At 36.1% G+C, this 15565-nt stretch overlaps 1 protein-coding gene across 9 annotated transcripts in view; it reads right to left on the bottom strand.

Moving 5' to 3' along the window:
* FBXL17 (F-box and leucine rich repeat protein 17) overlaps window positions 1-15565 on the bottom strand; it is a 277159-nt gene that overhangs the window by 249316 nt on the left and 12278 nt on the right. For 8 of the 9 annotated variants that reach the window (XR_013924857.1, XM_080371966.1, XM_080371971.1 and 5 more), the window contains exon 4: window positions 14699-14830. The exons of the other annotated variant lie outside the window; for it this stretch is intronic. Coding sequence is in view for 7 of the 8 variants with exons in the window: in XM_080371966.1 (XP_080228092.1) it covers window positions 14699-14830 (132 nt within the window). In the remaining variant the exon portion in view is untranslated. The remainder of the gene's footprint in view (window positions 1-14698; window positions 14831-15565) is intronic. 9 annotated transcript variants of the gene reach the window in all.

A 15565-nucleotide genomic window follows, 5' to 3' on the forward strand; every position in this document is an offset into this window, starting at 1 on the left:
AGAGCAAATTACTAGCAAATCCCAAGTTTGCGTAAAAGAAAAAAAAAAATTAACACTGCAATTTTTTGCATTACCTCACCCAAGTTTTAGTTTAGGGAAGTAAAGTGTAGATTCACAGATACATTAGATCTCTTTCCTACAGTCCAAGATACCACAGAATGAATGACTACTTCCATGAAAAAGCAACAAGAAATAAATTAAAACAGTAGTATCTCACCATGCCAATATAGGACATCCCTTGTTTATATAATTATTTTCAGTCCAAGAAGAGGGCACTTAACCAGAGAAGAAACAATTTACTACATGAGTATGTGTTACCCAGTCCTTTACTGGGGCCACACAGCAATGCAGCTAAACTGTCACCTGCATGAAAGCAACAAGGCTGTAGCTTACTTGTTACCTGAAATGTCTGGAATTACCTACAAAGAAGTTTTGAATTTCCAGATAACTCCATCCACAACATAAATGAGGCACATAGAAAGTACAAGTAGAGACCTTCACAGGACATCACAGCCCTGACAGATATAATCACAAGACCTTTGTTACCTTGTGCCAAAAAAAATTTACTTCCTCCAAAGTATGATCATGTTCTTTGTTTTATTTTCAGTTGCAATAGTGTAAGTATCAATGTAGCATCATTCAAGTTTTAAAAACTGCTGTTCAGATTTATTTTCTTCCAGCAAGGGGGGTAAATAAAAAAAAAATCAACCACTTCTCTACAGCCACCTGAGTTCCACAAATTTCACATTATTTCACTGAGGACTACCATCACAACTGAAAAAACAAAAGGTCAGCTGTAGCAACCCTTCCATAATAGTTTATTTGCAACACCTTTCCCAAGTGAGATGAAACTTCTACAGCAGAAAAAAAAACAAGGCAAAGAACATCTACACGATGTATGTACTGTAAACAACTTCAGCTCAAACATGTACTATTTCTGTCTCATTAAATGCACTGCAACACTTTGTTACTGAAAGTTTGTTGCAAGTACTTGAAAATCCAGAAAAATTATAATCTATAAGCAGCAAGAACAGTACAGAGCTTTTCAGACTGTACAGTGGTAACAGACTTTAAAAAAAAAGAAACCCAAGAAATTAACACAAGAATTACTCCTACTGGATGAAGAAATATTCTAAGATATTCTCAGATGCAATGGGCAGTACTAAAAATAAAAGAAAATGGTACTACATACAGGTGTTCTGAAGTCTGTAAGATAAATTTCTGAAGTATCCTTCATTAAGGTATTTTCATTTTTGAAATATACATTTTCATGGATTAACTATATGTAAACAGATTTATGTGGCATGTGTTGAAATAATCCATTTTCAAGAATACAACCACAAATCTCTTATGTTATACAGTATAGATATTTACTATATACTTAAGTATTCCTTGGTAATTTCAAGAAGCTACACAGGATTGAAAAGCTATCACTCCCCTCCAAAAAAAAAAAAAAATAATCATCAGACCACTTTGGTGCAACCAAAAACTTTAGTTTTCATATCTTTAGAATAGCAAATCAAAAAAAGTATTAAAAAGTATTAAGACTGCTTTAAAGAAAACTATACAGCTGCTTTTATAATAGTATCTTCTCAAAAATATACATGTCTCCAAACATGGACAGATTTGGAAATACAATAAAAGAGAACTGCACAGATTAGAAGAGCTGAAAAGCTGACATTCTGTGCAAGGTAAACACCTCCTTTGTAACAACTATGTTCTTTTGCAAAGCCTGACTGCAGTAAAATGGCTAACTCTACCTCGACTGCAAAATCACTAGGCATCAGAAGTATAACATTTCGAAACACACAAGGCTTAGAAATAAATCCTTTGGGCACATGACATTTGTGTTAATAACGGAGACAACAGCAGAGCCACAGCTATGCCTTTAACAGAAGCACTGTCTGACTGTGCAATTGTCGCTATAAAATGCAATCCTTGGAAGCAGTCAGAGGAAGTCTTCTGGAAAACTGCAGTTGCCATTGCACAATCACTCACATCAAAGCTGGCCCATTGGCTTACATTTAACAAAAACAGAAGCTTTTTTTTCTTTTGGGAGGAAGGAAAATACTTTCTGAGAACCTTACTAATTATTTTTTAATTTTCATTTTTAGTGTGGGGAAGTTCCCAGAATTCACAGTACTGTTTAATGAAACAGTAAAGCTATCTTTAACAGTTCACAACTGCCCACTTCTGCTTACCCTCAAGCCCGCTCCTGCCCTTACATCAGCCGTGCTGCTTGACAGAGCTATTACCTTCTCAAGCTCACTGCACGATGAGCCCAGCTTACCATCCCCACAGAAAACTACTCATTTTTTATGTCCCCCACTCCACAGGCTGAGATTACCCAAGTCAGAACAGCAGTGATGGCACATGGGAAGAAAGTGGCAGCATGCAGTGGAACTGATTCCTTGCAACAAACTCTGCTTTACAGAACTTAGATCTAACTTGTGATTACTTTTTGCAAATGGCATACAAGCAGCTAGTGAGCTCACAAATACTCCTCCATCCTACACAGCATGCATCTCTTAAGAGCTGGAACATCAAGTTATACAAGCTAGATAGCCTTTTTTCCCTCTCCTTACCAGTAAGGCAAGCTCATTTAAGAGAATTTAATTGCATGCATTTGTTTCATTCTCAATTAACACTCTGAAGCCTAAAGAAACAAACTTACTCTTATTACTTGTATAGATTAGCCCTCCAAATAGCAATTCTGTCCTACAACATTTAAGTACTAGTTAGATAATATTAATAGCAGCAACCATTTTTTGTTCACCCTTCAAAATGTTATTGCTGTTTTCCATTTCAGCTTATACACAGCTATTATGTCTTCTCTATGTTTAAAGGAGAAAAATATTAAAAAATAAATACTTCTCATTCATATTTGATCTTTTTCGCCGTATTTTTGTAACCTAGATTTTTTTCTTATTTATATTTTCATAGCTTAGACAGAAAATATCCTTAAACCATTCTTATAATTTTACCACACTGACAGGACACTGAACACAAACACAATCTTTTCCACTGTCACGGTTTAACCCCAGCCTGCAGCTCAGTCCCACACAGCCACTCACCCACTGCTTCCAGAGTGGGATGGGGGAGAGAACTGGAAGGCTAACAGTGAGAAAACTCAAGGGTTGAGACAAAGACAGTTTAACAGGTAAAGCAAAAGCCACGCACACAAGCAAAGCAGACCAAGGGATTCATTCACCGCTTCCCATGGGCAGGCAGGTGCTCAGCCATCCCCAGGGAAGCCGGGCTCCATCACACGTATCGGTTACTTGGGAAGACAAACTTTGTAACCCTGAATGTCCCTCCTTTCTTCTCCTTACCCACATCTTACTGCTGAGCATGATGTCATATGGCATGAGAGATCCCTTTGGCCAGCTGGTCAGCTCTCCCCGCTGTGTCTCCTCCCAACTTCTTGTGCATCCCCAGCCCACTCACTGGCAGGGCAGAGTGAGATGACGACCTTGGCTCTGTGTAACCACTCCTCAGTCACCAACATTTCTGGTCACAAATCCAAAACCTAGCACCATATGACCTACTATAAAATAATTAAACTCTACCCCAGCCAAAGCCAGTACACTCACAAAATCATTACTATTGTCAGTTTAGTTACACTCATGCATTTGTGTCCCAGATAACACATATATCTATAAACCTTTAAGAAGAATACCGTATTTTCAGAAAACAGTAATTTCTGCATAATGTCAGAGGAAAGTACAAACCCTCCATAGAGAAAAAAAAAAAAACAAAACATGATGCAAATGAGGAGACCAGAAGACAGTCACAAGTTGGTGTCTGAAGACCACACCAGCAAGACAATCTGTAGGAAAGCCTCAGACAACAAAACTTTCAAATGGTTAATATACAGAGGAGGAGTGGGGTTAAACAAATACGGAACAGAAGAAAGGAGAAACACTAAGCTAAGGACTCTAAAATACTGGGGCAAAGCTGTACAAAACTGAAAGGAAGAACACGATGTTCAAGATCAGATACAAGAAGTACAACAGTACCTATGTCCAAAGCACACAGTTTCTTAAGCATTAGCATTCTGGATAAAAGGAACAATGACAGTTGAAAGACCATAGCAAGCTCTACAGTAAATAAGACTCGAATTTCTATGATGATGAAAGTGTGTAAAACATGGAACACCAAAAGCAGCTTTAGATATGGATGATAAATCAACAATTAAAAGCCTTCAGCTAAGTGTATATCCAAGAATGTGTGCATGTGGGTCACTTATCTTGCAGTTCAAAAGTTAAAAGAGTTTAACCTTGACTCAAAAAAGACAATACTTAGGATAGTTTGAGCAGTTAATTCTCCACACCCACTCAATTTGCCCTGTAATGAATATGCCAACAATGTAATACTTTGGTGAACAGAACTACCTGGAAAAGCACCTCAAGATATTCAAGACAGAACATTAATATATTTGTTCCCAGATACTGGTCACTATAGCAGCATGAGGAGAGGGAATGCAGACATTTGTAAAACTTGCTTCCACTACACTTAACTGCGTACAATATTTGATCTCTCATACTTAAAACTTTAAGCTATGTAAAGTTACATTCAAGCTCTTTAGGAAACAAAAGTACTTTCATCCAGCTTCACAAATCTGACAATTGCATTTTTCTAACTTCATAAAGATAAAAAATTCAACTGGAATTTGTAGGAACAGATGATATAAACAAAGATGCCTGTCTGTCATTATTTTTGCATAATCTTGTCTTTGTCCTATACAAATAAAAACGTATTTGTGTTACCTTTGATGGATGCAAATTACCACCATTTTAAAATAATGATACTGACAGTTTTAAGGATTTGCTTCACAGCATCGTACCGAAGATCTTTTTCAGCAGGAAGCATCACAGCTCACTGAGAGCAATATTATCAGTTTTGATTTATTGCTATCCTTCAGTGAATGACTGAAGTTTTTTTATGAAGTACAACATGGGTCAAGATACCAACTTAACTATTGAAGAACTGTAAATGATTCATCTGGAGTTTGCCAGTGGTCTCTTTGCCACAAGACATCAGTAGATTAAAAAAACAAAAACAACTCATCCACCCCGCCCTGCCCGCCCCCCCCCCCCCCCCCCCCCCAGCAAAGAAACTCCAGAGATTGAAGGTTTCTGTTACAACTCAGTTCAGGTGAGCAGCACACATTCTATTAAAACAAATTTTAATGGAATGATTTTTCACTCTAGTATCATGGAATTCTATTGTGACTGAAGTTAGCGCAATAACACTTGTAACCATTGATCCAAATGGTAATTAAATATGGGTATTTCAAACAATCAAAAAGGCTCCGTACCCAGCTACCACACGCAGTCACCTAGTTTTTTAATTAGATTAAAAGCTCAAATATCTTGTTAAACAACAAAAGCCAAAAAAAAAACCCCAACCACATAAGAAAACCACAAAAAACCCCAAACATGTGCCTACACTAATTCAAGATCTACTATGTCCCTTAAAATTTATATAAATCTGCCATACATAATCATCTATTTTGCTTGGTTCAGTACCAATCAATCATTTCAGCAAGCTGACTGAAGCATAAGTTTTCTCATAAAATGTATTAATTACTGGAATCTGGTGTGTGCGTGTGTGAATATTCACTGCATACATCTTTTTCTGTATAGCAGCAACATATTATTACAGAGGGTTTATATCTTCAGTAAAAGCCTCTTTTGAAAGCAATGTGCTATAGCTATGTTATATTAATTTGCTTTTACTTACATTCATTCTTTTTACATAAAATGGTAACAGGCCAAATTAGACAAAATACTACAACAGTAAAGAAATTGTATGGGCATCTTCTGAGTTGACTACTAATTACATTTTAACTCTCTATTTGCAGTTTGATATAGCACTTCATAAAAACTAAATATTGCATGCTCTAGAAATACAGAAATACCCTATAAATACTATTTGTTTCTGTACTGCTATTGTCTTCGGTATGTATTTCAATCACAATATACAACAGCTTTTTCAGTAACTCTACAGAAAGCATAAAAATTGACTTGTACTTAAAACTCCCACCTTGCTGCAATTTGCTGTAGGTTGCTTTTAGGTTTTTCACATTACATTCATGTATTTACATTTTAAGTACCTGCACCTTCAATACTGAGAATCTTACTCATTAAAGTACTTTGTCAGTTTGATGTACAAGTTTACTAACATGCCAGTCATTAGTGTGCAGGCATTAGCAGACATCAATGTAAAAATATATATATTTAACCTTTTTTAAATTTGTATGCAAAATATATCATCTGCAAGTATCAAACGAATAACCATCTTAAAATGTTGAGCAAAAAGTAGAAAAAAGTTCTACATCAGCCACTTTGACTCCTGTTTATTCCACCTCTCAGTTCTTTGTCATTATGTTAATTTACAGTGTATGTATTACGTTTTTGTACATAAAATAATCATTAAAAGTGCCAAAATATTTCAGTCTTAAGAATTATAGCCTAAGTGGTGCAATACTTCACTTCATATCAATATTAAAATTTTAATTTTTTAAACTCAGTTTTTTGGTAGGCAGAGCCAATCTACAACATGTAACCTAACAAGAATCAAAACCCATAATTAATGCAACAATACAGATTACAACTACAGTTCTTAGTTGCTTTTGGAATGTATATATATGCATTCACATTGTACATGACAAGTCAACTCACAACATCAAATAGTTGGTTAAAAAGCTCAATAAATGCAGTACGTGTTTACAAAGAAAAAAAAGCACTGAGCAAGGAAACCATACAGCCGACCTTATTATTAAGCCAGAGTATTTACATGTACAGTCAAGCATTTGAAAGTGATATACAAGTAGATTTACAAGAAAATTACAGTCTGTACATACGTTTTGTTTCTGCGTATTATACAGTGAAAAGAAACTACACTAATATTTCTAAAGAGACTGAACTTGGGTAATTGGCAATGGGACATGGAGCCATCCACTTCTACCAGTGGCCCAGGACCGTGCCAACTGAAGTTAAATCATTTGTCAGAGGGTCAGTAGTTTTTATTAAATAAACTGGTGCTTTCTGTCCACTTTCTGGTGCTTTTGTGAACTGGATATCTATCCACTATCACAAATGGGTACTCCTGTTGGCAGCCACAGTAATGACTGAGTGAGCATAGAGACTGAACGAGCCTCTTAACCCTTGCTAGAGCTCTCTCTAGGGTAGAGTTTGCAGCACTTTGGTGGGGCAGTGGGGTGAAGCTGGCACTGCTGCTGCTGCTCACGCTGTACCTGTTTAGTGGACAAAAATAGGACTTCAGTTTCCAATGCTGTCAGTCTAAAGAGTTTCACAAACACTGAATTCATGTTACAATGAAATTTTCTTTCACAGGCTTAAACACAAAGTATCTCCATTTAAAACAAATATTTATTTGGAGTGGGAAGGATGGGGGGACAGAAATCCTACAAAAAGATGAAAGCATTAGCAATGGTTAAAAAACAAGAAAAAAAAAACCACCCACACCACGCAACTCTTGAGTGAGATCTTGAAATCTCCTCCTGCAGAAAGAAGGTATCTTTTGAACAATAAAACACAGAAAACTACTGTCAGTATAACTCAGGGTACTGCATTTAAAACCCAAAGTGTGGTGTTAAGTATTAAACAGAAAACTATTTCTTTAGGAGGCTCTTGATTTATCTGCCATCAAGGGCTTAACCAGAAATAGTTTGCCTCTTTGACACATAGCTTTGATGTATAACTGAAGAGACACTTGACATACTTGTGTTTTACACTCTTAAAACACAAAATGAATGTGGTAAATAAGAAAATCTGCACTATTAGACAAGTGTGCACACAAAATAATTTGCTTCAAAAAGCAGTTTCCTGTGTTGCACTCCTAAATATGCATCCTCAGAAGATGCATTCTTCACGTTCAAGAAGCCAAAATTCAAAATTCCATTATCATTTCAGAAGGTGGTCTTATCTAGGAATGGATAAAAAGCAGTTCAAGGAACAGCAGTTGGTTTTGTCCAAGGTTTCACTCAGAATCGCTAGTAGTGGTTAATTTCAACTCATTCAGTTTATATTTAGTGTATCTGGTACAGATCATAGAATGATGTGGGTTGGAAAGGACCTTTAAAGGCCATCTAGTCCAGACCCCTGCAATAGGCAGGGGCATCTCCAGGTAGGTCAGGTTGCTCAGAGCCCTGTCCAGCCTGACCTTGAATGTTTCCAGGGGTGAAGAGTGTCTAACACTCTCTGGGCAACCTGTTCCAAGATATACAGATTTCCATTGTTAAGTTCTTTGAACACATTCTGTTTTAAAAGAACACAAAATACCCTGCAACGTCTCAAAATTCTATCAGTTTTCTCCTTTCCCTTTGCTAACATTTTACAAACTACACAAAGCAAACCTCTTCAAATGCTTCAATAAGAATACACGTAACTACACTCCAAGAGTCAAACCCTACATAGTTGAGTAGCCTTTGTTATACTCAGTTTGAAGACAATTAAGAACTACTTAGACAGCGATCCTGGCGGCTGAAGCGAAAAGACGACAGTATCTGTGGAACCACCACAATACTCAGAAGTTACCTGCTGTGTACTGGTAAGTCGCTATAGCAAGGACTCTAAAACCTGTTACCACTACAAAGTCAATACCGCCACCTACGGGTGACGACCAAGTATTGCATTTATTGCCAGATTATTTACAGAAACATTTATACAGAGAACAGAAGTCTTGCCTTTACGGCAAATACATATTTACATTCAAGCACGTAAACTTCACTTTTCTTTTTTTCCTTCTATTAACATAAAACTCAGCATGAACGTTTTAACTTAAGAACAGTATTACAGAAACCACCCAAATCAAAATGCAATAGTTCTAACCAAAAAAAAAAAAAAAAAAGCAAAAAAAAAATAACCAAACTCTGAGAAATACGGATACACCAGATTTCTGAAGAAATGACTGAACCAGTTTATTTTGCCATAAAAACCAAAATGAATGTTTCAGAAGGGCTTATCGAAAGACTTACCTGTTCAGTATTAAAAGCCACATCGGAAAGTTATCTCCAACAGTTCTTCTGGAAGCATGCTTTTACGGAAGTTTAGTTTTCAGTGTAGTTGTTCTGTGCTTTAAAACCGCACTGAGTATTATTTTTACAGTACATTAGTAGGTGTTGGTGCATATGTAACGTGTCTGAGAAACTAAAATACAAGAGGAACTTCATCATTGCTAGTGAACACTGCCAACAATGCCATCTGTATGGAGTTTTTGGTTTAGAAAGCTCTAATTTAATACTTGACAGAAGATGAAGCGTAATTGTCCAAAGCTATGATATACAGTAGAGAAATCATCCTTAGTAAGTATGCATACATTTAGCAAGTAACTAGTCCTATATGTGCACTCTGCGCCTACAAAGAAAACCAGCAACACTCTCCTGGAGTGCCTTTAAAGGTCCCTTCCAACCCATGAACTTTTAATTAAAAAAAAAAAAGTTTTTTAAAAAAATAATCAAAAAATTGAAGGGGAAAAGTCTGGAACAACTACAGTTCTTTTCAAAACCTCAAAACAATGAAATAAGCCAGTCAGAAAGTATTTTGGGAAAATATTCCAAAGAGGCATGGGAAAATGACTGTTCTGAAATTTCTCCAAGTAGAACAGTTTTAAGTAATTATATGTAAAAATTGAAATAGTATATAGAGTATGTTGGGAGTGGGGCAAGGAAATCACAGTGTTTAGAAATATTTTCCCCCAGAAGTCTCTTTTATATACTTATTACCCATGAAGAAGTTATTTCTACGTGTAAACTTCAGCAGTTCACATATTCAGATGATGGGCAGTTTATATGCCTCATAATACTGACTTTCCTTCTCAAACATTTTGCATGGACTAAACTCAAAGCAAAGCAGTCCCTCCTCTCCATGTCTGCCTTGTGTCATAACACAGGGCACACTGCTAAACTAAGTGTTTTGTAGCTGACATGTACAAAGAAGAGAACTGGTTCCCAAGGTCAAAATAAGGATAAATAAATGAGATCACACTATGCTGTGACTATTCAGAAAACATGAACAGTATTTTGTCCTATAGATTTTTATGATAGGTTGATTCCAGTCAATTATTTAATAGGATGTGTTAAGTATTTATGTCACAGAATTAAAACTGAATTCTCTGTTTTAGTCAATATTCTTTTTTACTTAAAGTAAAAAGTATATTATTCACATATCTTAAAATTATACCTTGTATCAAACGTGGCATCACAACTAACACTAATTTCTACTCTGTATTATCTGCTACAAACAGCAAAGGTGGGCAGAACACTAACAGAATACCCATCTTTAAAAACACCAGTAAATAATTACCTGTAAAATATTTATTATAGAAGTGTTCTCTCACTTCAAACATGAAAATAAGTTATCAAACACATTGCCAATTGGGTCAAAATTTTGTTACCTTTAAACAGCTTCCACTCAGAGTAGACACTGCTCCTGGGCAATGTCTAAAGACAGATAAGGAACTAGAAACATTGTCAAGTTAGACCATAATAATCTTCATGAACATACCTGGGAACCATCGAACAAATGATTTGTCTTTTAAGTCATCTACTTCACAAGGTCGCTTTATGGGAAAGGAAGAAATGCTGCCAGCATTCCAACTGTAGTACCTCGGTTGCAGTATTATTTTCCTTCTACCCAAAACAAGCCTCAGAAAGCAAGAAGAGAGGAAGGGAAGAAAGTATAGACGTAGGAATGTTGTCGTCCTGTTATACTATCTAAAACTCCATCTCCAGAACCTCCTCCTCTGCATCCGTATCTAATGTATCATGAAAAAAGACACTGGGTGGAGTAGGGAGGTACGAATCTATGGCTCCTGTCTGCTAAGTTTCAGCAACCATAGTATTATAATTTTATCCATTACATCACTCGGTTAAGGAAAGGCGATGAAGAAGAAATTAAGTGGGCAAAATCAACAGTTAAGTGGAGGAGGTTTGTCCTAGCTCTAAAATGAGCTCCCAAAGTATAGGTCTACTCTATTCACAACGCGCAAGTAGACAGTTTACACACTGCTCATACAAAATTGCTTCTGGGGGCAATCCTTCCCCTTGAGGGCACTGTAGTCGCAAACTCATTCTGTATCTCAAAGAAAATGTCACAAAACTTTTAAAACCTTTTAGGGTTCCATTCTTCTAATTCAGGTTTAAGTATAGCCCCACTCCATGTCTCAGTGAGAGCGCTGCTGGTTGTGTGAACCAGTTCTCTGATTCTGCAGTTGAAGCTACGTCCTGTCTGTCTGGGGTGGAAGGTCAAAAAAGTGCTCACTAGCAAGGTAACAATGAAATTAACCAAGACATCTTCCACCAGCTTCATTCATATTAATCACTCGCATGAGGCAAAATTTAAAGTTACACTCATAGCATTCAATTCCAGCCATGACCGTGAAGTTAAGAAGTCCAACTAAACTCAGTCAAGAAGCTGGGAAACTTCCTAGTACTGTCTGACACAGTTATAGTCTGTTCCTCCATTTACACGGGATTCCTGTGAGAATGATCGCATCAGTCTGCTTGGGAACAGGTAAAGAAAGACAATTCAACATACTGACATACTCTCTAAGTCCTGCAACTATTTTTTTTAATTAAGTTCCCAATTAGGCCAGTACGCTTCCGGTAAAAGGCTTTGTGTATAATTACTCTTCCATTCAAATGACAGAGGAATAATAAACGTATTTCGAAGAAATACAAATCAAACAGTTACGCAAACAACCACCACCTTGTGTTGTTAAATTAGCCTTGCAACGTTAACTTTTTCCTTGCATGTCTTTTGCACCCAGTTATATTTACAGCTTTCATGTGTTACCATGACATAATCAGCATTTGACAGAAAGGAGAGAGTCTATTTTTACTGTGAAATTCCTAGCATATTAAACAATCAGAACATAAATTCTCCCTTCTCCATTTCTGTTCAGCAGTCTGATAATGGAGTTACTTAGCAACAGATGAAGCAACTGAACTGTGTTGCCTGATCTACATTTCACTGTAAAGTAACACAAAGGCATTATTTAGCTGCTGGTTGTCTCTGTAGAGATGTATTTTTGAAGTATAAAATCCGTTAGTCTGAGACAAGCCTACATGAAAACCTAGCCATCAGGTAGCATCTATAACAGACTACGCATTTTGAAATTAATGGGAATTGCCTGTAAGAGTCACAGGATTTTGAGCACCTCCAAAAACAGAAGACACAAGAAAATACAAAACACACAGACTTGATTTACAGTATTTACACAGAAGGTACAAAAGTTGTTTAAAAACATGGGGGTGGCGAGAGAGGGAAGGGGTCTTCCTCCTCCTATAGCAGGCTGACAATCAATGAACTTCAAATACAGAAAACCAAGCCCCCATGTGTCAAGTACACCTCTCTTGCCACAGAATATTTTGATTGCAGAGAATGAATACTAACTTATATTGAAAGCAAACACACACTTCCCCAAACCATCTTCTTCACCAAAAGAGTAGGAAGCAAGATGTGCCACAGCAAATATTAACAGTGGTTTTATTTTATTTAAGGCAGTCTTAAAAACAAAAGTAACCCACTTGACAAACCCAACACTGGACTACCATTTGCCACCAACCATTACTCCCTTTTAAGCTAACTCTGCAGCATTAAACAAACCCTATCTTTTCTTCTTTGGGAAGGTGAAAATTTTTATTTTACAACTAAGTGAGAATTTCTTACAAGTTGTCTTGGTTCATCACATGAAGTTACACTTCCAGTAAGATTTGAAAATCTCTTGCCCGAGCAAGGGGAAAGCACATCAGTTTCTGCAGCTTTGTCATCCAATGGAATTATTCAAGTGTTATTTTATTCTAAAGATTCAACACCCTGGAGTTCATAACAGCTTTACAACTTATTTAATGTTTACATTTCTAGATCAAGACTTAAAAAGCTGAATTTGGACTTAAGTTTGATGCAAGTTTATTTTTGCCTGAAAAATTAAGATTGGGCAGTGGCATTAAGTAAAATTAGACAAATAAATTTGGACATTTAAAAAAACCCAAACACACTCATGAAAAATTACAGAGTTAGTTTTGATGTCACCTAACAGATTTTCAGAAGTGACAAAATAATTAAGTTTCCTATTCATTTGAGAGTACATATTTTTGTCTTATTTCCAATGAAAAATTCATGTTCCGCTTCCAATAATGAAGGCAACCAAATAAAGTGCAAGTGAAGATAATCCTTCCTGAATGCCTTAAGAACAAGAAGATACTTCCTATGTCCTGTTTCAACTGAGAACTTAGATTTCATTACAGATAATAAAACCACAGGCTTTTAAGTGCTAACAATTGTAACATCAACTTCTTTGGTGACATTTCAGACTACAAAGAGAATACAAACTTCAGTGGCAAGAAGTGTGAGATGTATCTATAAGGAAGGTCAAATTAACACCCTAACCACATATTTTTCAATGATCATGCACTTACGTAGGTCTTTTTACATACAATAATGTTTATATACAATCAAGCAATCTTTAATGTATGATTATGCAACGTTTGAATATGCACAAGTTTTTCCTCTTAGATTCACAGATAAATAATACTTTTAATTTTTGCAGGAGAATGCCTTCCTTCCAGGCTTCTCAGAATTTTCATTTCTCTTTCCTTTTTTTTTTTTCTTTTTTTAATTAAAAGATTGTCATGTATTAATGATAAATGTTACAAGGATTAGTTTTGACAGTACTCAAGATTTTGTTTTGATATGGGAGGAGGGGGGACACTTTCTTCTGCTTCTGCATTTGAACTATTCTGAGATCTCAGTTTTGGCCGTTACCTCCTATTCTCAGTTTCCTGTAATTCTGGTCGAAACCAATAAATGGTGTTTGGGTGTGTGTCGTCCCCCCCCAAATAGAAACTGTTCTCAAATGAACCATCCTAGGCATTACTATCTGTTTGTATTTAAGACAAATAGCAAATGACTCTGAATACAAGGTATGCTGTTTTCTTATAAAAACAATTAATTTGTTCCAGTTCAGCTTTTTCAAACTGAAGGTTACAACCTGACATTAGCTGATAGTTAAGAATTCAACTGCAAGCAGCTTTTTCAACTTCCTTGCAAGAAAAAAACAAACCAAAATTAAAAAGCACCATTGCTTTACTATACCATTTAGTACATACTGGCTTTTGACATTAGAATCCATCATTTCAGAGACTGCTTATAATTGGGGCACAAGACAGTTTTATTACTCCTCAACAACTGCCTTCTAATAGCACAGGCACGCTAATCTACTGCATCTAGATGAGAAAGTGACATCTTTCAAGAGGATTATCAGAGTGCATTATTTGTAATCAAGAAACTAACCTCCAAAAATCTTTTCATTTGCCTATGTTTGCACTTTTTACTGGAGAAAAGTGTACTGGTATCAACAAAAGAAACATTCTTTATGGACTAAGCATTTTCCTACACAAATCAGGCACATCCCAAACAATTACACCTGGAACATCACGTTGAAACCAAAAGTTAATATGTATCTGGAACAGCATTAGCTTAACTTGTACTTCGAGTCCTCCTCTGAGCTACCTCTGCAAAATCAACGTTTTCACAGCGAGAGAACATTTTTAAGCAATTCACTGCCAAAAAATGGCTATTCAGAAGAAAGTTTTAAACAGATAAAAAACACAAGAAAAAACTTTAATGAAAATGCTGTGGGAAAAAAAAAAATCATACCATGTACTTACTAATTTGTTTTCTTGCATGTATATTCTTTGCAACTTCAGACAGCCTTTAGCTATAATCATCATTCCTTCATCTGAGATCTTGTAACATTGCCCAAAATGAATGTCTTTCAATTCTCTGCATTTTGAACCCAGCTGCAATTAATGAAATCAAAGCAAGTACTTAAGAATAAAGGGGGAAAAAAAACACTAGGATTTGACTGAACTGGAGAACTGTGTTTTTCCTGCTTCACCACCACCCCTTAAAAATTATCTTTCTTTACAGGTTTTTTTAAGCACTATACACAAACAAGAAAGATCATAATTACATACATGGCAAAATGAAGTTGCTAACTACAATCAAAAAAACGGAGCCAAAAGCAGCACATTAGAACTAAGTTATTTACTGGGCAAGTATGTAAGTATCTAACAATGCCTGTACACGAGACTGTTGACAGCATATTTAATTTAACATAACTACTTCACCCTAAATGCTCCTTTAACACAAGGGAGACAGTTGATAAAACCTTCATGCACGCCTGAAAAGATCTCAGTCATCTTTGTCTTTCATGACGCAAAAAAAAAAAAAAAAAAAAAAAAGTTACTTAAACACTGGTTCCAAATAGCAACTAAGCTCAGGAACACTCCATCAGCCAGAGGCAAAGCAGGATGTCAAAATAGATAGTCCATCATAAAGAGATCATTTAATCCCTCAATATTAAAAAAAAAATAGTAAAATAGTGCAGCCTCTAGAGAACAGCCTTTACTGCACCAAGAAAGTATGTCCATAAACCAATTTTTAAAGTAGAAGAGGTGATCTGATTTTAATTAAGTACTAGAAGAGGGTACCTTCTTCCATGTCCCTTTTTGCACTTAGTAAGAAATTGATAG

Source organism: Falco punctatus (assembly GCF_963210335.1).
Source record: "Falco punctatus genome assembly, chromosome: Z".
NCBI classification, from domain to species: domain Eukaryota; kingdom Metazoa; phylum Chordata; class Aves; order Falconiformes; family Falconidae; genus Falco; species Falco punctatus.